The sequence below is a fragment of the Scardinius erythrophthalmus genome (assembly GCF_964197995.2).
Source record: "Scardinius erythrophthalmus genome assembly, chromosome: 13".
NCBI lineage: Eukaryota > Metazoa > Chordata > Actinopteri > Cypriniformes > Leuciscidae > Scardinius > Scardinius erythrophthalmus.
Genome location: NC_138233.1, coordinates 30,305,172 through 30,331,145, shown reverse-complemented (window position 1 = coordinate 30,331,145; position 25,974 = coordinate 30,305,172). Strand labels below are relative to the sequence as shown.

General features: G+C 38.9%; 2 protein-coding genes across 2 annotated transcripts; both read left to right on the top strand.

Annotated features, from left to right (window-relative positions):
- The first annotated feature begins 1,054 nt into the window (after positions 1 to 1,054).
- On the top strand, positions 1,055 to 8,684 carry spon2b (spondin 2b, extracellular matrix protein). Its single transcript, XM_081382476.1, has 6 exons — positions 1,055 to 1,681; positions 2,263 to 2,494; positions 3,556 to 3,779; positions 6,189 to 6,380; positions 6,779 to 6,962; positions 8,077 to 8,684. Exons 2-6 carry the CDS (start codon positions 2,272 to 2,274, stop codon positions 8,253 to 8,255), a joined length of 1,002 nt encoding a protein of 333 aa, XP_081238602.1. The 5' UTR covers positions 1,055 to 1,681; positions 2,263 to 2,271; the 3' UTR covers positions 8,256 to 8,684.
- Positions 8,685 to 9,035: 351 nt separating this feature from the next.
- Positions 9,036 to 25,800, top strand: LOC308700769 (transmembrane emp24 domain-containing protein 11; the record flags this gene model as incomplete). The annotated part of the gene is made up of 5 exons (XM_081382539.1): positions 9,036 to 9,183; positions 24,924 to 25,015; positions 25,124 to 25,249; positions 25,339 to 25,485; positions 25,651 to 25,800. 5 exons carry the CDS (start codon positions 9,036 to 9,038, stop codon positions 25,798 to 25,800), a joined length of 663 nt encoding a protein of 220 aa, XP_081238665.1.
- Between the last annotated feature and the right edge of the window lie 174 nt (positions 25,801 to 25,974).

Below are 25,974 nucleotides of genomic sequence, written 5' to 3'. Positions count from 1 at the left end.
AGCCAGCTCATCTACACACCCCACTGTCCCTGTGGTATGTGTGCCTTCTAATGTCTAAGTGCATTAAAAGAGGTGCAGAGCAGGGGGGAGAACTAATTCAAGTCTCCCCCCAGGCACCGCCCTCGCCCTACCTATGGATTGATTGTGTGCCCCTTCTAATATGAGATGCATTAAAAAGAGGTGGGGCGCGCCTGTGCAGGTCCTCTTCTGGCCCTCCACAGAGCACCCCACCCGGCCCTATTCCTAGTTCATTTAGTTATTGTTTTCTTGAATGTGGGTGTGAGTGTTGGGCATATATCATGAGGAGCATTAAAAAGTGAGGTGTACAGAGTATAGCCGGCCCAGGCAGTCACAGGGGAAGAGGAGGGCCGCAGAGGTGCACCGGCAGGGAGGCCCCCCCGGACGCATATCCCCCCTCAGGGTAGACACCCTAGAGGGGGGACACGCCTACATTTTGTCGCTCTTGTCGTCGGAAGTCGCCAGCTCTCCACTGAAAACGAGTGAGATCATGTCTCTTTGTCGCTGGGTGTCGCTGTTGGAATGAATGGGGCATTGCAACAGATTTACTGGATTAATGCCAAGGTTAAATTCTGGTCACAAAGCATTACAACTGGTAAATTAAATCTTTGTTCACGTCAAAATAAAACACCTTATAAGTTATAAATTAGTAGAATTTATCTATGCACATATTTCTGCATTCATTGTCCTGTCTCACAATTGCACTTGGTAAAGACATTAGGACTGAGTAAGTTTTTGCAAATGATGACCTACATTTTGGCCTTTAAAGAGACTATCATGTATTTATGACTTCCTTAAAGTTATTGTTAAATGAATCCATTTGTGTGGATTCAATCCAAGCTCATTTTAACACACTTTCTGACTCTCTAGTAGTTCTCTGTAGTTTCTATTAATATTTCAGTTAGTCCATTGTGACCAAATGGAGTGACATGTGAGGCAACTCAAATAAACAATGAGGGATGGTTGACAGAAACTGACCCTAGATTGAGACAGACATAAAACACATGTCAAACACATTAGATGTCGCAATCCATTTGGGCCAAAGCCCAATTTACAGTACAACAGAGGACTATTAAAAACGCTTAAAGCAAGGTCTCAGAAATGGAACTGGTTTGCAAAAAAACATATCCAAACAGCTCTCAGCAAATTAAATGTCAAGAAACTGGAGAGAATTAGAGAAGGGTGAGGGGCAAAACGTGAGCATGTGGAAGCAATTACTGGCTGCAGGCAGGATCGGTTAGCTTTCGGCTTGCCGGGTGCCTCCAAGCTGCTGAGCCACCAGCCAAGTCTTTTTTCACATTCAAATAACGCCATAACTTCCTCCTTGGACTGTGAAACCCTCAGGAGCTTCATAATGCTGCTTTCTCTGTGCATCTCTGGTTGGGAGAGGAATAAATGTGTGAATCTTGATTCAAACAGTGACTCGTTTGCCAAGACCAAAGGGGAAATCCCAGATGGAGATGTAATGTAGAGTGTGGAGAGCTCGACACTACGCCTGGGAGGGGTCAGGAGGTTATTGAAATTGTTAGACTGTGGGGACTGCTAGAAACGCATAAATAGCTGGAAGACACACAGTCATCTTGCAGTCTTCCTCTGAATGCCTGGGCGCAGGTGACCTCCATTAAACTCTTCTGCAGGAAACTCATCTGTCTCTGCAAACCCTGTAAGTGATTTATTTAACTTGTGTTTTATTCATGCTGCATGATGTTGAATTGCTTCTGCCTAATTACGATAAATTTAAATCTTTTTCAGAGCATATGACTTTAAAGGTAGTATTTTATATGACAAATACACATTACTATATACATACTTAATGGATTCTATTTTAAATATGGTAATGTCTAAATGGTGCATGAAATTGGATAATTTGTGTAATAATAATAATATAAATTGTAACAATTCAATTATAATTTATTTAAAAAAATATATTTATACAATATTGTATTGAGTATAACTTAACCAATTTCAACAAATCATGCAATTTCATTGCCAATCCTGCTTTTTCTGAACATGCCATGTAACAGTGCCTGGAAACAGAGTGAATTCATTTATCCTGACCTACATTCCTTCCTTCTTAGTCAGTGTATGACACAGTTATATCAAATCACTCACAGAGGCAGCTTATGTAAATTGCTTAATTCCCCTGTTTGTCACTAGCATGGAAGGAGTGGTTCAAAGCGGCAAACCTGGTTGTGGTATGAATCCACATATTTCGCATTATAAAATAGTTCATTGTTCCTTCAGAGAACCAGCATGGACATGACATCTCTGAAAGTGAACTGCTGGCTGCAGTGGCTTACTGTGACTCTGGCCCTGCTGAGTGGAGTCCCTGCAATGCTGGTCGACGTGGAACGCGAATGCACGGCGCCATCTACGGCCAAGTACAAACTGACGTTTACCGGCCAGTGGACTCAGACTGCCTTCCCCAAACACTACCCTCTGTACAGGCCGCCTGCTCAGTGGTCCCCCATCATTGGTGAGTGGCCTGCTCTTATTATGTAAGAAGAGGGTAAGTAAGTAACCATTATTGCTTTCAAAATTTCTACATTTGTTGCCCCACTTTTTGGGTTGTAATGAGTGCAATGGCCCACCCAAAGGGGGATTGACCTAGCAATTATGACTTTAACCAAAAAGTCAAAACAAAGGTGATATACATTCTTAAAAATAAAGGTTCCAAAAACAGGGGTTTTGCAGCGATTTCATTGAAGATCCCCAAATAACCTTTCAGTGAACAGTTCTTAAAAGAACTAAGACTTTTTCTTCGTGTAAAAAAAACATTTTAATGATCTAAAGAACCTCCACTATAAAGATTTAGTGCAATGGAAAGGTTCCATGGATGTTAAAGGTTCCATGGAACCACAGATGCCAATAAAGAATCTCAATAAGAATTTCAGGGTTTTAGTAGCTATTGAAAATTAGCCATGGTGCATATTTTTAAGTATGGCTGCTCACTGATCATTATTAGATTATTAAAAACTACAATTATTTATCAGTTTCTCATAGATTTATTTACAGTATCACAAAAGTATAAAAAAAAAACTATAGCGTTTTCAATTCTAGAATTTTGAAAATAGACTTTATTTTGATGGTCCTTTTAACACATTCTGTTGACCATAAATAACGTTGCACCTACATATCTACTAACTCATTGGAGTGTTAGTAGAGTATGAGTAGACTGGTAGGATTAGGGTTAGAATAAGTTAAAAGACAGCAAAGATACTTATAGTCAGTAGAATGTCTGTTGGAGGAGCATCACAATAAATAGCAGATAGTAAGCAGAAAGTATCTTCTAACACTCTAATGAAAGTTAGTTGACATGACTTGCAAATTTACTTATAGTCAACAGAATGTTCAAAAGGGAGCATCAAAATAACATTTTACTGGTTACTCACAATAAGGATGTTAAAAACAATCTGGATTGCACAAGATGTGGTCCCTAAAATTTGCCTGTAAAAAGTATAAAAAAAAAATAAAAAAAAGAGTCAATTAAAGCTGAAGTTCACATCAAAAATTGTATCAATATTATTTTCATTCTAGGAGTAACTCACAGCTCAGACTATCACATTTGGCAAAGGAACGAGTATGTCAGTAATGGGGTGAGAGAGTTCTCTGAGAGAGGAGAGGCTTGGACCCTGATAAAGGAAGTGGAGGCAGCTGGGGAACGGATCCAGAGCGTCTATAGCCTCTTCTCAGCACCAGGTGTGGTTGAAGGAACTGGCCAGGCAACCACAGAATTTGAGGTCTATGCAAGACACTCTTTAGTAAGTACACTGTGCATTGCAATATGCATTTTTATGAAAATCCACACCATTTGACATTAAAACGAATATTAAATCCAGTTGTTTTGCTAGCTTTAAAGGTCCCATATTATGCCCCTTTTCACAAGATGTAAAATAAGTCTCTGATGTCCCCAGAGTGTGTATGTGAAGTTTCAGCTCAAAATACCCCACAGATCATTTTTTACAGCGTGTTTAAATTGTCATTTTTTGGGGCTCAGAAAAACGCGCTGTTTTAGTGTGTGCCCTTTAAATGCAAATAAGCTGCTGCTGGACGACACAGGGGGCGGAGCTTCATGAGCTCGCGCACAGTCTCTCAGGACAATTTAATCTCACGGAATGATGATAATATCAGAAACTCTCAGTAACGTATTCATTTCGAGTCGGACAATAATGCCTACAGAGTCAGAGTGCTGTATAGAGTAGGGTGACCAACCGTCCTGTTTTCCCAGGACATGTCCTGTTTTCAAGTCCTGTCCTGGCCGTCCTGTCTGTTTTTTATAAAGTGATGAAAATGTCCTGGTTTTCATTATTTTTCATTGGGCCATTAAGTGTGTACTTTAAATACATGCTTGCCTTTGCACACAAAACATATGAAACCGGCTTCGGCTTCGCCCCGTCTTGTTATAATCAGTGCGTTCCTCAATCCGCAGCGGCAAGCAGAGAGCACGTCAGAATACAGAGGCCTCTGTGTGTGTGTGTGTGTTCATCTCAGCCTCATTGGTCTGTCACACTGCTCGTCAATGTCAGAATATTTGAAATGACCAATCAAATCAAAGTAGGCGGACTTTACGTTCACAGACACAGAATTTAAATTTTAGCAGCGTGCGTGACTCGACCAGGACTCGACGGCCGACGCTTCAGTTTACGGTCAAGTGCGAGATAAGATGTAAGTAGCTAACAGTGTAAAAAAAAAAAGCCCAAATGTAAATTCACAGATGATTTACAGAGAAAATTCCTGTTTTTTCGTTTCGGTCGGGATCCGTGTAAAGCAGAATGCATGAACTGCAAAGCTGGAACGTACGTTTCAGTGTCAAATAAAGGTGCTAGCGACCTAGAAGCCCACATAAAGAAAGTATAGGCTACAAGAGAACATCGGGAGGATTGAAATTGTTCTTTTACTAGTAGATTGTAGTAGATTTTTAACCTGCTATGGCCATGAAAAGAAATAGTGTCATGTAAAAGGTGTTAAAAGCTAAACTTGTTTTAATAGTAGGCTATTCTATTGTTGCGGGCCAAACATTGAATGGAAAGGATGTATTACTTTATGTATTAAAGTACAATAACATAGTTGCAAGGTTGTGAATGCATTTGTCAAGTATTTTTTGATGCATTCACCCCAACCACGCCCCCACCCCTTAACCACGCCTCCCAAACCACGCCCCCGTCCTGTTTTCTGAAAACTAAAATATGGTCACCCTAGTATAGAGATGAAACAGGTATAGTTTAGTAGTTTAATTGTGGTTATTATAACGTATTTGTCATCTGCTTGTATGTATCCATTATGTATAGCCTACAAGTCTGCTGTCTGAATGATGATCAAGCATACACTGATGAGTTTAATAAAGTTTATTGTACATCACACAAAAGATGAAGCGTCAGTTTTACTTCAGAAAATCACTGTAAGAGCTGAGTAAACACAGAAAGTTATTAGAAGTGTGCAAGTACATAAACAAATTTCGGTAGAGTTGAGGGAGCATTCCTGTGGGCGGAGGTTAGTCAAAAAACGGTTTTAATGACGTCATTAAAGAAGGAAGTAGAGGGATGTAGTCCAAACGGGCCGTTCGATGTAGTCAACTTCTGTTAAATAAAATATCTCGCTTGGCATTGAACTTTGAGCTTTATAATTTTACAGATATTATTTATACTCTAACAACAACATTACACACTAACTAAAGTTTGAAACATGGGATCACGAAGAACGGGACCTTTAACCAGCCTACGCTGGTCCCCCAGCCTGGCCATGCTGTATTGCTGGTCCTGTCAGCTGGTTTAGCTGGAACACCACTGTACCAACCAGATAAACCATATACACACTGGTTTAACTAGGCAGGGAGACAGACTAAACTAGGTTAGACCACTTAGGATCATTAAACCACCTTAGGCTGTTTTAAGCTGTTGTTATAGCTGTTTTTTTTTTTTTTTTAAACCACAGATGTTTTCAGTCCGAAGATGTGGACACTTTCATACTGTGTCCAAAGCATTCTTTTGGAATTAGCTCTCTACATGCACATACTTCATTGGCCTCCCAGGCATTCCATATAAAATATTATAGAGAAAATTGTAAATAATAAAACTTTCCAAATGAAAACAAGCCAGTGGCAGTTCATACAGGCTAATGAGCAAGCTAAAAACACAGAGCAACAGAACACTAATGGTCTTCTTGTTTTTCAGCTGTCCTTCATTGTCCGCATTGTTCCAAGTCCTGACTGGTTTGTTGGAATAGACAGTCTGAACTTGTGTGAGGGCGATCACTGGAAAGGAAACATAAGCCTAGATCTTTACCCCTATGATGCTGGCACAGACAGTGGTTTTACCTTTTCTTCACCAAACTTTGAGACCATTCCTCAAGACAAGGTCACTCAGGTAATGTCTAAAAGTAGATAACCCTAGAATATTTTTATATTTTGCATAAAAAATAAAATAAAAAAACCTTCGACAAGCATGGTTTGTTGGTCTTGTTTGGTTTAGGCTGCTCTTCCAACCTGGCCAACTGAAAAGTTTCCAAAATCCCTCAGCCAACAGACCAACCTTACCAGGCTTGGAGAAAAGCTGAGACCAGCAAAACATTTTAGGCTGGTTTTAAATATGTTTTTGCAGCAGGGTTAACTGCTTTTAGCTGGTTAAGTTGGTCTGCCAGTGACCAAATCCTCTCTAAAACCAACAAACCAGGCTGCCTGCTAGACCACCTATAACCACCTTTATTCAGCAGGGATGCAAGTCTTGTTATGGATCTTGTTACAGATGTGTCTTCTCATCAACAGATAACCTCATCATTTCCAAGCCACCCTGCAAACTCCTTCTACTATCCCAGACTGAAGAATCTTCCCCCAATAGCCAAAGTCTCCCTAACTAAGATCAAGAACAACCAGATCTTCAGTTTACCCATTCAGCCAACTCAGTCTAATCAGATTCCAAGCGGGAATGACATAGGCGGATCTCTCATAAGTAAGCATTGGGAATTGTTTATAAAATGAATGTGTTCTAATGCTCTGAAAGTCTTCTCATACAGGACATATTTATGCAAAAAGCAGAGTTAATATACAGTACTTGTGTTTGAGTCTTATATGCATGTATTCCATTTTTGAGGAAACACTACAAATCTGTAGAGAGAACTTGTGGTTATTGAATCATGGGCTGTAGAAAGGTTTATCCATCCCCATGGTAACCAACACAACAAATGGCAAACAAGATAATGGAGGCCAACCATTTTAAAAGTTTTCTGCCACTCAGCACTCAGGAAGTGTTTGTCATGGAAGTGAAATGTGTGCTTTTATTCCATCCTTCTGTTTTCCTACTCGTACAAAAGTCCCAGTCTGTGATAAATATCAACCTTTTACAAGGTCAGGATTTCTGGAAAGCATCATTGAATCTGGAGATCTCAGTTTAGTCAAACAATTATTTCTACAACATTTAAAGATTTTTCTTTTGTTTTCCAAAATTAATTAAAATCTCAAATTAAATCAAGAAAAAAAACCCTCAGAGGTTAAGTTAAGATTGGAAAAAAAAAAACTCAGGGGTAAAGTTATCATAAAGTTAGCACAAAATTGATTTTAAGTTGTTAGGCAACTTTCCATTTACTTACTCTTCTACATAAATAATATGTATGCTTATAAATGAAATGATATATATATACTTTTTTTTTTTTTATTCTAAGATAAACATTTATGCTCAGCCAACACACTCGAAAGGCAGTTTTATAACTATTTTACCTTTTGGCAAACTGGAGATGAATTGATATAAATTCAAAAAATCTCATCCTTCATGCTTAGTTTTTTCTAAAATCTGTATGTTTTTGGATGACTCAAATCATACGAATTCATTATTCACTATCAACTGTTTTCTCACGTGTTTTGGTTGCTTAGCCTTATTAAAAGGAATAGTGCACCCAAAATTTAAAGTTTTATCAGTCAATTTTGAGGGTGCTTTTATTATGATTTGATTTTATGAACTATAATATTCAATATTATGTAAACTATTCTTTTAGCAAGTACAACAATTTTCCCCCCAGTTCTTCTAAAGTTACGGTACTATAATCAATGTCTCTTTTCCCCCCCTTCAGATACCCCTCTGGATTGTGAGGTGTCTGTCTGGTCACCTTGGGGTCTTTGTAAGGGTCAGTGTGGTGAGAAAGGGGTAAAACACAGAACTCGCTATATTCACATGCATCCCGCAAACAACGGGGCTGTCTGTCCACTTCTAGAGGAAAAGAAGCTCTGTATCCCTGACAACTGTGTGTGAATTTAAAGAGGACATGATGAGGACCTGGTTTAAACTGGTTAACAGCTTTAAAATGTTTTGAGACTTTCTGTGAGGCTATGGTGTAGTGGGTGAGTTAACAAGTTTAAACAATGGTAATGAAACAGACTAGACCACAAATCCCAAGTTAGTTATGAGGAACTGCAGATGTCACCAGCAAAAATACTTTTTACAATATTTGCCCTAATAGCAGGAGTTTATAGACTGAATTTTTACACACTGTCCTCATGCACTGTTCATTGAGTCTGATGCTCTCTGGTGGAAGAAACTCAACAGTGACATTATCAAGCTCAATAGTTGAGATAAAAATCATCGTAAAAATATGTTGCATCAATGGATGATATCTGTACATTAATTTCAAAACTGTATATAAAATTGTAAATACAATACAATAAAAACACATTTCCTCTAAAGTTGTCATGTTTGTGTGGGGAAAAAAATGATGTATTTTTCTAAGTATGAAAATTACTGCACTATATATTTGGTGTCTGAAATTGGTGTCTGAAAACTTTTAATTGTTTGAAATACTGTCTTCAAACAATTACTATCTATTAAACTTTTAGTCTTTATGAAGCAAGGCAGGTAATAGACTATTTATCAACATATTTAGGTTTCTCACTGGTCTTATCATTACTTTTACCTTGTGTAAATATGAGTCTACAAACATCAGCTGCAGATTTCACACATTAAACCTGCTGTGCGCATAACCCTTTACTATTTTCCTTGGCTAGCTGTTAATGTTACTTCTAGCTTTCCTTAAAAATGGATGGTTTTACTGCTGTGAATGTTAGGCTGACAGGTCTGCTGCTAGCCAGTTTTGTCATTTTGGCTCCGGCAATGTATTTTGATTTAGGGGAACAGGAGGAAAAGTGTCTCATTGAGGAGATTCCAGAGGACACACTTGTGACAGGTCAGTGAAGATTCAATATACATTAAGGAGCAATTTGATATTCTGTTTTAAAATTAATTATACTTTTAATAAATGTAGAACATTTATTGTTGACCTCATGTTTATAGTCTTTTTTTGCGTTACTCTGTAAGCATATTTAGGCTGTATGGATACCCTGTTATTAAGACAAGTTATTGTTTATGTTGCAAACATCAAGATAAATTCTGGATGCAAATATATGCATGTAACTGACTGGAATGTATTTAATCTGTAAAAAGTTACATCTGGTCTTTTCTTATCTAGACAACAACAGCACACAGGCCAGAGACAATTTAGGGGCTTATAGACTAATACAAACACAGTACTATTTTTTTTTTTTTTTCATTTAAAAATGTCCCAAATTTATTATCATAATTAATTAAATAAAAATGCTTTACAATGGCATCTGATATTAAACAGGGACTGGAATATAATGGTTGTGAAATCTTCAGACCTTTGTCACATTCAACTACATACAGTAACATTGAGGCCTGCATAATAATTTCCCAAAAGTGTCCCTATTATGAATTTTCATTTTCATGTAATGCAGCTGTTTGTGAATGTACTTGAATACTTAACTGGCTGTCCGGGACCAACGTCTAATTTGACCCGTCCTCAAACACTAGTTGTATCTGAGGCCTGGAAGAGTTTGGTTTGTGAGTTGACATGTTGAGACACTTTTCTGCACTGTGAAAGCAAATCCACTTTGATGCACTTGCAAAGGAAGAGGACTGTGCTCGAATTGGCACAGTAAAACCAACGCCATTGTTACAGTTCGTTTCACAGTGTATGAGGAAGATCCAGAGCTGAAATTCAGATATGATTGTGACGGTATTTGGCCTTACAAGATTGAGTTCGGGCGCCAGGGGTAAAAACCACCACAATTATTTAATTAATCCCTCATTAGAAACACTACACATAGGGATGACGTTATCAATTATGAAGCAACAGAACAAGGAACCACAAGAAAGTTAATTTAACTAGTTTTCTATTCAAGTTCAATTCCAGTCATATTGCATTACAATTCAGTACAGCAATACATTCAATTCAAAAGAGAAATAGAACGAAAAAAAAAAAAACTAATTAAACAAATCAACTATTAATTTCAGGCCCAGAAACATTTACCTTTTAATTACCTCACACCAATAAATGAATGACAGATAAATCAAATAAATAATTCAGATAATTAAATGCAATGCAAGAAACATTTACCTTTTAATTACCTCACAACAATAAATGAATGACAGATAAATCAAATAAATAATTCAGATAATTAAATGCAATGCAATAAATCTTATGCAAAAACGAAAAAAATGAATCAAAATACAAAAAAAAAAAACGCATAAGAGAAAAACAGGCATTAAAAAAAAACGTTTGCTTACCATGTCACTCATTAAACTACTGGGCCTGAAATGCAATTTGTTACATCAAACACAATATTGACAAAATAATTCGGCAACTCGAGCGCCAAATCAAACACCAAAATAAAAACCTCCCTACACCAAAACCTCCTCAAAACTACCTATAATGCCCTGAATAAGCGTCTAAACCACAACATAACCGGAATGGAAAAAGCTCTCTCTCAAATGCTCCATTTACACGCAAATCACCAAAATCGCTCTCAACACAACTTCCCAATGCTTTACGAAATTCAATGAGGGAAACATATTCCTCAAAATATGAATCGTAAGCATTAAAAGCAGGAAAAGACCGCAGTATTAACACATCAATGCAACGCGGGCTACAACAACAATACTCACAAGCCATCCGCTAGCGTGACCATGACAGGGAATAACCCGCTTCTAACAACAAAGGCTAGAGAGCGCAAGAGAGAGAGAAAGAGAGACGCAATCACACTTCCTTAAATAACTTCCTACCTGGTTCCCCGGATATACGCTCAACAGCGCCATCCCCAGTACGGAATAGGAAAACCACAAATCATTGACGACTATCACATTCTTCCCCCCATGTCAAGTCAAGTCATCTTCATTTATATAGCGCTTTTAACTATGTAGATTGTCTCAAAGCAGCTTTACAGAGATAAGCGTATAATTTAAGGTAACAGAGATTGTTTCGGCTTTACAGCAGAGTTAAGTTATTTCCATCTAAAGTTAGTTTTAATTGATTTGGTTCCGTCGCAATGATCATTTGTTATTAAATTAGGGGCCGCTAAGACGACACCATTCTCTCTACACAGACTTTAAATGCGAACCTGTGAGAAACGCTGATGGCGGTCACATGCGCATTTAGAATGGGTTCTATAGTTATGTGCATTAGAATATACGCAGGTTTGGAATTCCCTACAAGCCAAGCCTAAACAAAATACTTGTCTTTCCTTATAAATTTTGATAAGGAATTTTATTTTATTTGTTGCTTTGGGGTAGGACCGCGAGACGAATTTTCCCGACAACGCCTTATCTGTAGAGTGGTAGTGGGATCCTCCATAGGGAGAGACTAGTTGGCACTTCAGCACTGCGTTGTCATCGGTCCAGGTGAAGGTCCTTCGTCAGATCTGGACACGGCCTGGATCCGGCAGGCTGCAGGAAAACCTTGGGATAAACACAGACACTAAAATTAGCGTAGATGCCATTCTTCTCATGATGTAACAAGTACATCAGGATTTTTGGGAAGTGTTCCCGGTTCCGGCTGACCTAATTTATGCAGCATAACATTAAATTATATAAGTCTATAATGTATTATGTGAAAGCTAGGTCAAAGAGATGTGTCTTTAATCTGGCTTTGAACTGACAGAGTGTGTCTGCTTCCCGGACAATGGTAGGAAGACTGTTCCAGAGTTTTGGTGCTAAATAGGAAAAGGATCTACCGCCAGCAGTGGATTTTGATATTCTAGGTATAATCAACTGGCCGGAATTTTGAGATCATAATAGACGTGACGGACTATAATGCGTTAAGATTATAGATTATCCCCCTTCCTGTTCGCAGGAGTGATGAGATAGATAGTAGATTGTGTTCGCTTAACGGTTGGCTGTCTAAGTGGTGTCCGCTTAATAATAATAATAATATAGAATTCATAGACAATTGGAAAAGTTTTTGGGGCAAACCTGACCTGTTGAAAAGAGATGGTATTCATCCCTCCTGGGATGGTGCTGCTCTTCTCTCTAGTAATATGGCTCATAGTCTTAGAGCTCAAACATGACAATCTGGGGCTCAGGTCAGGAAGCAGACAGACTGGCTTAACCAACCGTCTGCTAGCGGCCTCGCGTCACCCAGGTCAGATAAATCCCATCACATAGAGCCTCTTTCACCTAGCTATCATCATATAGAGACTGTGTCTGTTCCCCGAATTTGGAAATCCAAAAAACGTTTAAACCCATCTAAGGTTAAAAATTTAATTGATGTTCAACAAATAAAAAACAGCTATAATACAGATGAGCAAATGCTAAAGCTTGGGTTGCTGAATATTCGATCGCTTACTTCAAAAGCACTCGTTGTTAATGATATGATTTCAGATAATAACCTAGATGTGCTGTGTTTGACAGAAACCTGGCTAAAACCAAACAATTACATTACTTTAAATGAATCAACCCCGCAAGATTACTGTTATAAACATGAGCCTCGTCTGAAACGCAAAGGGGGTGGTGTTGCTGTAATCTATAGTAATAGTTTCAAAACCACTAAGAAATCAAGTTTTAAATATAATTCTTTTGAAGCATTGGTGCTTAATGTAAAAATATATAGTCAAGTCAAGTCAAGTTTATTTATATAGCGCTTTTCACAACACAGGTTGTATCAAAGCAGCTTCACAGTAATAAATTAGAACAATACATCAATGTTTGTTTCTAGTGGAACGTCTACGTTTGGTAATGCTGATCAATAGTATCGTTGATTGATTAATTCAATTAAATATCCCCAAATATCCCCAGTCCCCATAGTGTATCCCCATAGTGTAAACGATAAATCACGTTTGAGATTTGTGCTGGCTACTGTATACAGGCCACCAGGGCACCATACAGACTTTATCAAAGAATTTGCGGACTTTCTATCAGAATTAATATTGACTGCAGATAAAGTACTAATTGTTGGTGATTTTAATATACACATCAATAATGAAAAAGATGCATTGGGATTGGCATTTAAAGACATTGTAAATTCAATTGGAGTTAGACAACACGTGTCAGGACCTACTCACTGTCGTAATCATACTCTAGATCTAATATTATCACACGGAATAGATGTTGATGCCGTTGAAATTCTGCAGCAGAGCGATGACATCTCAGATCATTATCTAGTCTCGTGTAATTTGCATTTAGCCAAGGCTGCAAAGCCGACTCCGTGTTTCAAATATGTGAGACCTATCACTTCTGCTACTAAAGATTGCTTTATTAATAATCTTCCTAATCAGTTTCATCATCTCAGCATCTCAGATAGCTTAGAAGAACTAGATATTACAACAGAAACGTTTAACTCTCTCTTTTCCAGCACTTTAGACACAGTTGCTCCGTTGCGCTTAAAGAAGATTAAAGAAAATAGTCCAACGCCGTGGTACAACGAGCACACTCGGGCCCTTAAGAGAGCAGCCAGAAAAATGGAGCGCAACTGGAAGAAAACAAAACTAGAGGTATTTCGCATTTCATGGAAAGAGAGCTCAATTACTTACAGAGAGGCTTTAAAAGCTGCTAGATCTGCTTATTTTTCAACCCTATTAGAAGAAAATAAACATAATCCTAGGTATTTATTTGAAACGGTGGCTAAACTAACGAAAAATAAAGCTTCAAGCACCGAAGTTTCCAAGCAACACAGCAGTAATGACTTTATGAACTTCTTCACTTATAAGATTGATAATATCAGGGACAAAATTATAACTATGCAACCGTCTACTACAGTATCGCATCAGGCAGTGCATTGTAGTCTCCCTGAGGAAAAATTTGATTCATTCGTTGCTATAGGAGAGGAAGAATTTACTAAACTCATTAAATCATCTAAATCTACAACATGTATGTTAGACCCTATACCGACTAAGCTACTGAAAGAAATACTTCCAGAGGTCATAGATCCTCTTCTTAATATCATTAATTCGTCTTTGTCTCTAGGATACGTACCAAAAAACTTTAAGCTGGCTTTGATTAAACCGCTTGTTAAAAAAACGCAACTTGATCCTTCAGAATTAGTCAATTACAGGCCGATCTCGAATCTACCTTTTCTGTCAAAGATATTAGAAAAGGCAGTATCCTCACAACTGTGTTCCTTTCTTGAAAGAAATGATATCTGCGAGGATTTCCAGTCCGGATTTAGACCGTACCATAGTACCGAAACAGCTCTCGTTAGAGTCACAAATGATTTGCTCTTATCATCCGATCGTGGTTGTATCTCTCTATTAGTGTTACTCGATCTTAGCGCTGCATTTGACACCATCGACCACAACGTTCTTTTAAATAGATTAGAACATTATGTTGGCATTACGGGAAATGCACTAGCATGGTTTAAATCATACTTATCTGACCGTTATCAGTTTGTAGCAGTAAATGATGAGATGTCTCATCGATCACAAGTTCAGTATGGCGTACCACAAGGCTCAGTACTAGGACCGCTGCTGTTCACTCTGTACATGCTACCCTTAGGAGATATCATTAGGAAACATGGCATTAGCTTTCACTGTTATGCTGACGATACTCAGCTCTATATTTCTTCAAAACCTAACGAAACTTATCAATTCACAAAATTAACGGAATGCATAGCGGATATAAAAAATTGGATGACTTGTAATTTCCTACTTCTAAATTCTGAAAAAACAGAATTTCTAATTATTGGACAAAAAACTTCCTCACGTAATAACCTAGAATACTGTCTAACACTTGATGGCTGCTCTGTTAAGTCTTCGTCGTCGGTTAGGAACCTGGGTGTGCTCTTTGATACCAATCTTTCATTTGAAAGTCACGTGTCTAGTATCTGTAAAACTGCATTTTTCCATCTTAAAAATATATCTAAATTACGTCATATGCTCTCATTGACAAATGCGGAACAATTAGTTCATGCGTTCATGACCTCAAGGCTAGATTATTGTAATGCTCTACTGGGTGGTTGCCCTGCACGCTTAATAAACAAACTACAGCTGGTTCAAAACGCAGCAGCTCGAGTTCTTACCAGAACCAGGAAGTATGACCATATTAGCCCAGTTCTGTCAAAACTGCACTGGCTCCCTATTAAACATCGCATAAATTTTAAAATATTGCTGATTACTTACAAAGCACTGAATGGTTTAGCTCCGCAGTACTTGAGCGAGCTCTTAACGCATTATAGTCCTTCACGTCTATTACGATCTCAAAATTCCGGCCAGTTGATTATACCTAGAATATCAAAATCCACTGCTGGCGGTAGATCCTTTTCCTATTTAGCACCAAAACTCTGGAACAGTCTTCCTACCATTGTCCGGGAAGCAGACACACTCTGTCAGTTCAAAGCCAGATTAAAGACACATCTCTTTGACCTAGCTTTCACATAATACATTATAGACTTCTATAATTTAATGTTATGCTGCATAGATTAGGTCAGCCGGAACCGGGAACACTTCACAAAAATCCTGATGTACTCGTTACATCATGAGAAGAATGGCATCTACGCTAATTTTAGTGTCTGTGTTTATCCCAAGGTTTTTCCTGCAGCCTGCCGGATCCAGGCCGTATCCAGATCTGACGAAGGACCTTCACCTGGACCGATGACAACGCAGTGCTGAAGTGCCAACTAGTCTCTCCCTATGGAGGATCCCACTACCACTCTACAGATAAGGCGTTGTCGGGAAAATTCGTCTCGCGGTCCTACCCCAAAGCAACAAATAAAATAAAATTCCTTATCAAAATTTATAAGGAAAGACAAGTATTTTGTTTAGGCTTGGCTTGTAGGGAATTCCAAACCTGCGTATATTCTAACGCACATAACTATAGAACCCATTCTAAATGCGCATGTGACCGCCATCAGCGTTTCTCACAGGTTCGCGTTTAAAGTCTGTGTAGAGAGAATGGTGTCGTCTTAGCGGCCCCTAATTTAATAACAAATGATCATTGCGACGGAACCAAATCAATTAAAACTAACTTTAGATGGAAATAACTTAACTCTGCTGTAAAGCCGAAACAATCTCTGTTACCTTAAATTATACGCTTATCTCTGTAAAGCTGCTTTGAGACAATCTACATTGTTAAAAGCGCTATATAAATGAAGATGACTTGACTTGACTTAAGAGCTCGCTCAAGTACTGCGGAGCTAAACCATTCAGTGCTTTGTAAGTAATCAGCAATATTTTAAAATTTATGCGATGTTTAATAGGGAGCCAATGCAGTTTTGACAGAACTGGGCTAATATGGTCATACTTCCTGGTTCTGGTAAGAACTCGAGCTGCTGCGTTTTGAACCAGCTGTAGTTTGTTTATTAAGCGTGCAGGGCAACCACCCAGTAGAGCATTACAATAATCTAGCCTTGAGGTCATGAACGCATGAACTAATTATTCCGCATTTGTCAATGAGAGCATATGACGTAATTTAGATATATTTTTAAGATGGAAAAATGCAGTTTTACAGATACTAGACACGTGACTTTCAAATGAAAGATTGGTATCAAAGAGCACACCCAGGTTCCTAACCGACGACGAAGACTTAACAGAGCAGCCATCAAGTGTTAGACAGTATTCTTGGTTATTACGTGAGGAAGTTTTTTGTCCAATAATTAGAAACTCTGTTTTTCAGAATTTAGAAGTAGGAAATTACAAGTCATCCATCCATGGAGAAAGATCCCCTAATATTCTGCAACATTAAATAGATATATGCTCATCAACAGGGAAATGTCAATACATGAAACCCTACAACAACAACAGCATAAAGCACTTGTTCCTGCCTCCAACATTTAGATTTCAGTCTTTTGTAAATCATTGGGCCTTGCAATACGGAGTGCTAATTAATCCAGGACATAATTTTATCAATATTAAAACCCTCAGTAAAAATTTTCAAGACTTTCTCCCTTTCCTTAAGATCAAACTCTGCAGCGGCGGGAAAGGCAGGCTTCAAATTGCACACATGGACTGTACGCAAGTCCTCTCCATTGTCCTCACGCACAACCCGATAATTTACTGGACCTAATTTTTCTACAATTCGATAAGGCCCAATCCATTTTGCTGCAAACTTGGCTGCAAAATGTTGAGAGGCCTTGGAAAGGGGATGTGCTTTCATCCAAACCCTATCTTTCCTGGAGTAAGTCACATTCCTACGACCGGCATCATAAAAATGTTTCTGTTTCTCCTTAGCTCGAGACAAGTTCTTTTCTACGATCTCCTGCAAATCTTTAAGAACCCTGAGACTAGTCTGGTGTGGTTCTAGAACACGTTCAAAAGGTCCTTTCAACCTTCTTTGCAAGAGTAATTCTGCTGGGGAGTATCCAGTACTCTCCTGAACAGCAGAATTGATAGCATACCTCAACTCTGGCAAATAGTGATCCCAATGATTATGCTCACCAAACACGTAAGATGATATCATCCCCTTAACGGTCCAATTCACACGTTCTGTGAAGTTGGTTTGGGGATGGTATGCTGTTGTCAATTTTTGCACCACTCCCCACCTGCTACACAACTCCCGCAAAATTTCAGAGGTAAATTGAGGACCTCTGTCCGACAACAAAAATTTCGGAACACCCCACCGTGTCAAAATTTCCTTCCTTAGCGTCTGTGCAATTGTCACAGCAGTAGCTTTTCGAAGTGGAAACATAAGATCCCATAAGATCCACGCCGAGCAATTCCCATGGTTCATGTGCTTCAATCTGCTGTAACAGGCCCGCTGGTTTACGACACTCAGGCTTACATTGTTGACAACTGACAAAATTTTTAACAAACTCTGAAACATCCCCCCACATTTTTGGCCAAAAAGCAACTTCCATTAACCTTTTTTGTGTCTTATAACGACCAAAATGCCCACTTAACGGGTTGGAATGATATGCTTCCAACATAGTCTGGCGAAGGATCTGTGGGACAAACACTTGAAAATAGGTTCCCTTGGAAGGATGAGTCACCTTCCGGTAAACTTTGTCCTTTAAAATTACAAATCCAGAACCAGACTCATCAGGACTCTGCATATTATCAACCATACTCTGATACACTCTTTGGACCTCTACATCTTGCTGCTGTGCTGTCCAGATATCCTCATCAGAGAGAGGAAACTGCAAGACCAGACTATCTGAGGTTTGCTTAGTTTAAGCAGCGACTATTGGAGTAGAGTCAGGGTTACTAATGCGGGACAAAGCATCGGGAGCACTGTTAAGCTTTCCTTTATGGTATTCAAGAGTAAATTCAAACTCTTGCCATTTCAAAGCCCAACGAATCAGGCGAGAGTTTGCCTTGGTAGTGTTAAACACCCAAAGGAGAGACGCATGATCAGTCACAACAATAAAAGACTTGCCCTCCAAATAATGCCGCCACCTTTCGACCGCCCAAACAACAGCCAAACACTCCCTCTCTGTGGTGGAATAATTCCTTTCTGCACCAGTAAGTGTACGGCTTGCATATGCTAGTACTTCTTCAGTCGTACCAAATGTAGATGGTCGTTGACCCAGAACAGCACCCAAACCTGTTGAACTAGCATCTGTATAAACTATAAATGTGCAAGCATGGTTAGGGTGTCCCAGTATTGGTGAAGAAGAAATGTGCATTTTCAAATTCTCAAAAGCAGCCTGACAGTCAGCTGACCACTGGAAACGGGCTCCTTTTCGTTTCAAGGCGTTTAAGGGTTCGGCAATAGCTGAAAAATTAGGAACATACCTATGATACCATCCACTCATCCCCAAGAACCGCTGAAGTTCTTTTAGATTTTTTGGTACAGGGAAGTTCTGGATTGCCTCTGTTTTAGCAGGATCTGCTTTCACCCCTTCGGTGGTCACCACGTGGCCAAGAAACTTAATTTCTGTTAAACAGAAATGACATTTCTGAAGTTTCAGAGTTAATCCTGCCTTTTGTAAACACCTCAAAACCCTTTGGAGATCTTGTATATGCTGACTGAAATTTGATGAATAAATGACTATGTCATCTAGATAAACCAAACAGCACTGTCCTAAACATTCAGCCAACACCCTATTCATGAGCCGTTGAAATGTGGCTGGGACATTCTTCAAACCAAAAGGTAAAACCCTGAATTCATACAACCCAAAAGGGGACAAAAAGGCAGTCTTAGCCATACTGTCTGGGTCCATTGCCACTTGCCAGTACCCGCTGTTAAGATCCAGAGTACTGAACACACTGGCTCCAGCAAGTGACTCCAGGATTTCACCCACAGTAGGGAGAGGGAATGCATCACTTTCACTCACAGCATTTAATCGTCGATAATCGACACAAAACCGCTGGCCTCCATCTTTTTTAGGAACCAGTACAATAGGAGATGCCCAAGGAGAATGAGATGGCTGAATAATGTCTCGTGAAAGCATATCGTCAATCTGATCCTTAACCCTCAGAGGTCGGAGATCACGCCGGCGTGATCTGCTCGCTTTTTTCCTTATGAGTTGAATTGAGACCCGAAATACTCTTTTGAATTTGATTTTACAAAACAAGTTTCATACATCAATCGATTCTGTTAAATGTGTATTATTTTTGTGTATACTCACAATAAAAACAAAGTGCTGTGCTTTTTGCCAAAAAAAGAAAAATAAACACGAAGCGAGTTCTGCCTTCTCTCTGCCAGTGTAGTCCATTCTGAAACGCGTCCGAAAATGAACAATAACTCAGCGAATACTCAGTCAAACAGGCATACAGTCACACAGGCATGAAGCTTGAATTCTCTTCTTTTTAATGAAGTAATTTATATAAAAAACAAATATTCTCATCTTGTGAAATCTGTATTAAAAGAGAGCGATTCCAGTCGAGCTAATTACATCTAATTCAGATGTAATGTGACTCCGCCCACGGAGAGCGCGCGCTATTCAAACGCAAATGACTGAGGCAATCCGCGCAAACCTGTGAACGCCCCCATATCAGCGCGAGAAAACACAAGTTTATTCAGATCATTACTTGTTTACACCGTCTTGCAGCTGTGAGGAATAATAATGGAAAATGTCCCCCAGAAGTGCGGGTATATCGAGGAGCGAGCTGAGGAATACTAGTACGTTTTTTTCCTTCTCACGTGAATTTCTTCACGTGGGTTTCTGTTTATGAATGAATGAACGGCAGAGATGCGCGCTGTTTACCACAGCTGGCAAAGACAGTTTAAATTTAAATCGCGTGTGTGAATGAATGATGATGTTTCAGCAAACTGTATTGCTATACTGAGATGAGTAAAAATCGACTGAAATATGTTGAAATAAAATGTAGGCTATTTGTATACGCAACGTATTAAACTGCAAATTAACAATATGCCCTAATATTTCATGAAAACAACGTTACAGTCAAGCGAAATATGAAAGTAATGAATACATAGATAAAATGTAGGCCTATAATCATTTTCTTTTTTTACAAAGAAAGAGTACACTTGAAATATTGTTGAAATTGTAATTATTGTTGTAATTGTAACCTTTTTAATAAAATGGCAAAACATATTTACAAGATAGATGTAAGCAAAATCTTAAATGATCAATATAAGTCTTCTTCTAAATATCCTTTGTCCTTGCATTGTGGCTCAGTCAGTGTCACACCTGAATGAATGGCTAATTATGCAGAGTCATTATGCAGAGTGGGTGTTCTAAGTTGTAAACCACTCCTCGTTCACGCCTCCTCGCATATTGGCTTTCCAAGCAAAACCTGTTTTACATCAATTTAAATCAATGTATGGTTTTATGTGAACGATAAAGCAAGACTATTTTCACATGATTTTGAAGAAAAAACACTAGGCGAGGACATCCATTATTCAAAAGTCTTATTGACACATATTTACTATGTGTTTTGTGGCCTTATTTCAGAAATTTTAGTTTTTAGTTTTTTCAATAACCATGCATAAACATTATTCTCTCAAAAATGAAAACATGTACATACACGTGGCTCACATATTATGGTAGCCCAGTTTGTGCTTTATAGAGTGAATTTACACCATTGCCATTAATATGTTTATAAGCAACTGAAAAAAGCACAAATGTCAGGGCATGTCAGAACATCTCAAGGGCCCCAAAAACAGCTCAGACCCCAGAGGGTTAACTATTTCCTTTTTATGTACTGGTAACCTATAGGGCTTTTGCACCACAACCACATCTGTACGGACAGCGATCTTATGCTGAACTAGATGACCTCTACCAAGAGAAGGAGTACATACTTCAGGATGATCATACAAAAGCGTAAAAAGAACATGAGACTCTTTGTCTGGTAAATTACTCTCATTAACTTTGCTTTGTACTAGCTCGACAAGTTCTGTAACAGTTTTTTCCTGCACATAGTTCTCCATATACTCACTCACTGACCACTCAAGCTAGACAGGAGGAACAGAGGAATAAAGAGAAGCAGTAGGCTTACAATCCACAGGTGGTTTACAAGACCTCCAAGAATCCCCCGAGGTAATTGGTGGCTGCAAGGGGAAAACACGATTTTCCTGGTCCCCTGAAAAACTGTACAACTAATCTTTAATATTAAGCTGCAAACCAGTCAACGCTATAAAATCTAACCCCAGCACCATTGAATAGACAAGTTTCTGAGGTGGAAGGACTACTGTAGGAACCTGAAAATGCAAATCATGCAAATAAAAATCAAGCATTTTCTGTCCAAGAGGAACAGTAGCATCACCATTAGCCAGATAAAGTGGTCCTTTACCACCCTGTGCGTGCCCTCCAGAGTGTTTTCCACTCAAAGAAGCCTTGAAATTAGGACAAGAACCTGGAGAATGATTTTCATGACACCTCCAACACAACAAGCTTGGGTTTCGTTGCTCTGAAGGCAAGATAGCTTTTGGTTCTACCTCTTTTATTTTTCTAGCCTGTGAATTCTGGTCAAATGTTGTGCTCTTGGACAACTGAAGCTGATTATATTTTCTCTGATGATCATAATCCCTTTCTATTTGAGTTCCCAGCCTCACTAGTTCCTCAACAGTCTATGCACGACCTCGAAGCTGACTAGCAAAACAAGGGTTCATAGCTTTTAAAAGAGCTTTTAAAACCTCATCCTCAGTAGCTTCCTTTTTCCAACGCTTAAACAAAGCTTGAAATGAGAAAGTAAAGTCACGAACACTTTCATTTGCTCCTTGTAACCGATTTCGTTCTTGATCCTCCAACACGTCTTGATAGTCTTCTGGCAAAAAGACAGCTAAAAAAGCTTGCTGAAAACTTTCCCAAGTGTCAACTTTAAATCCAACATCCTCCTGTTCAACTATCTTACTGTCAAGTTGCGGGCTTTTCTGCATAAGGGCATCAAGAGAAGTTTGCATAGTAAACACTTGCTGCTTCAGACTGCGTACTTCTTCTTGTAACTCCTTTCCACCTACACTATGTTCTTTGATAGCTGTTTTATGATAATGACCTTTTTTTTTTTCGACACATGCTGTAAGTGATCGATGACCAATAGGCCTATGTCACGAAAAAATTGAAGACCGGAAGTACGTCTTTTAGTAGGGATACGGCTCTTCCGGTTAGCTTTTTACAATGGCGGTGTCCGATAGATACCGCTGGACCAAATCTCTCCGCAACCTGCCTGAAGTCACATATGACGATGTGGTTCGGATGGTAAATGAAAACTCTCAAGTGGAAATGTCAAAACTGAGGAAAGGGTAGAAGTTCTTCTGGGAGAGCCATTGTTGTTATAGCTCTAGCCGTTCGCCAGTAAGGTAAACGTTTCTATGGTAACAGCGAGTTGGACCAATCAGCAGACGTTGCTGCTACGCTTAGGATTGTGGGTAGTGTAGTTTTTTTCATAAGATCGCAGATAAAACGTTTTTCTTAAAACAAGGTTGATTTCATACTAACTTATAGCTTCTACAGGAGCAAAAACCTTCGTTTCACAACCTCATAGCTCGTGGTCAGTCTACCTCGGATGGTTTAGACATTATGGCTGATAATCTAAATCCTTATCGAGAAATACTGTTGACTGGAAGTTCTGAAATCCTACTCCGCGTTCCGGAAGCAGGAAGTGTGACATAGGCCTATCACAACAGACTGGGCCATTTGACCAATTATTTAGAGAGACCGTGAATCGTTTCAGACACTGTGAGAAAAGAATTGATGCTGCAATGCATATGTGTTTTTTGACCTTGGATGTATGTAAACCTATTGTAGAAGACCTTCAAAACAAAGTTAAGAACCTTCAAAATAGCTTAATAGGGGCACTTTAATATTCCTCAATATTATAGTGATATTTTTACATTTTTACAGTATTGGCTGTAAGGGCCACCCAATCAGCCCAATGACGGTTTCTAGTAGGGCGGGTGAAGGATAACAGCGTGTTCGCAGTGTTTCAGTGTGGCAAAGTAATTTAATTCCAATTTTTAAATAACTCTTTCATTCTGGTACCAATGTAGCTTAGGGTCTCGCGCCGGCCGTTCTTTTTTACTCAGATCCCACAGTTACAAACTCACCAGTTCGATCGTTAGTCAGAGGTTATGGCTAATGCTATTTAATATAGGCCGCCCCTGCTTGCCATTATTTACATAACATTTCTGTTTAGCCCTCCACAATCGCCTATATATATAACAACTTAGTTAAAAGCTCAAACAATAACCAGAGGTTAGGCTAGTATTTTAAAATAATGCCACCCCAATGCTTGCGATTATTTCAATAGTATTTTTATCTAGCCCCCTAGTGAATGCGACTGCATAACAACTTTACTAAAGTCGAGCAGTTAGTTAGAAATCTAGAATCTCACCTGATGTGCCCATCTAACCTGAGTATGTACTTAACCCTGGACGCAGATTTGCGGTAACAATGGATGCAACGTAATCTAGAGTTAATATTTTAAGAGTAAGTCAGAATGAATTCAAATGTAACAATTTATTATTAGTCAGTTAAATGTATCATGCCAATTTCATCAATTCAATTCAATTCAAGTCAAGTCAAGTAAAAGGGTGACAGTGGCAAGGAACCAAACCACAGAATGGAGAAAAAAAAACCTTGGGAGAAACCAGGCTCAGTCGGGTCCAGTTCTCCTCTGGCCAACGAACGAACAGTGCATGATTATGATCCAGGCAGCATTACAGGTCAGAAGTCAGATTGGATCAGAACATTCCGAATATTATCCACTTCAATCTGGTTGAAGGTCGGAGTCATCATGCCGGGATGGAGACGGGTTTGTTGAGGATCAGTGCCGATGGCTGCTGTGTCGATAAGATAATCAGTACAAAACATCAAATGCGCTGAAATAAAAAGATACACCTGACCTCAGAAAAATACATAATGGATTGTCTGGAGGATGTGGAGAGAAGAAATGGGGGAAGGGTAGGAGATGCAGATTAAGGCAATACTGAGGTGTGATCAACTTAATTGCATCTCAGATGAGGATGCTAATGTTTAAGAGTTCAATTGCTAATTTCCAGAAAAGTCCATTGTTTTTTCAAAGAGTAACCCTTCTCTAAGCCAGGTGTCTTGGCTCCAGCCCTACATGCCCATACTGCTATTGATGATAGTCTAATAATTGACACATACAATATGTGGCATTATATTAACTCCTTATTCCATCAAGATTTTAACAATTAATTGGGAATTCAGCTTTGTGGGTCATGGATTGCCCCCTGTATAAAAAAGTATATACTGTAGAAAGTAGCTACATAGTCCTAGTGGACAGTAAAAATGTTTTAATAAGGACTACAGTATGACTGACTATTGGTTTCTCCCTTCAGGTGTCTTTTTGCTTGAGCACTGGGATGAAAATAAGAAGGGCAATACTCCACACCTTGGTTTGACAGTGACTGTGAGAGACCCTAACCATGAGGTACTGTATGAGGCATTCAACTCTTTATCATGAAATAACTGAAAATGACACAAACTGTTAACTATTACCACCTGGAACAATTCTTCTGACTCGCTCTGTCATGTGCAGGTGGTCTTGTTAAAACGCTTTGGGAGATATGGAAAATTCACCTTTAAATCCCATGCTTCGGGTCAACATTTCGTGTGCATGCAATCCAACTCCACCAGGTTCTCTGTGTTCGCCGGTGATCGTCTGGTGAGTTGTGTGATGCTGTGGCCTCACATGTTGTATTTGACCTGCTTAAAATGTCTCCTAGGGGCTTTTACTTTTCTCTTTATGCACAGAAAGTCCATTTAGATGTCCAGATGGGCGAGCACACAATTGATCCTAATGCTGCTGAGGCAAAGGACACTATGAAAGCAATGGAATACAACCTGCAACATCTCATTGACCAGATGCATTACATTAGCAGACAGCAACATTTCCAAAGGGTAAGCAAACACAGGCAGTAGGATGGCCTGACAACAAAATGTTACCATATTAATTGCTTGCCAGAATCGGAATGAGAACCAGGCTGAGTGTCTGTCCACATTTTACAAGGTGTACTTGCTCTCAGTGATTATATGCAATATGTATGTTTATTTTACTGCAACCAGGAACGTGAGGAGAAGTTTCGCCAAATGAGTGAGGAAACAAATGGAAACGTTTTGTGGTGGGCCATTATTCAGACATCAATCCTCCTCTCTGTTGGAATCTGGCAAATGAAAAACCTCAAAGACTTTCTCATCGAAAAGAAGTTGGTTTAGCTGTATGAAATGACTAACTGTATGTTCAGATAATTCTACATTGTTTAAAGTATTCTAATATGTAGAAGTCTAAATTATCTCATTTGAGAGTAAACAATCATTTACTCTGCAAAGAGAACATTTCATGACTGTACTGAATTTAATAAATTCATAGGCTAATTATTAAATACATTT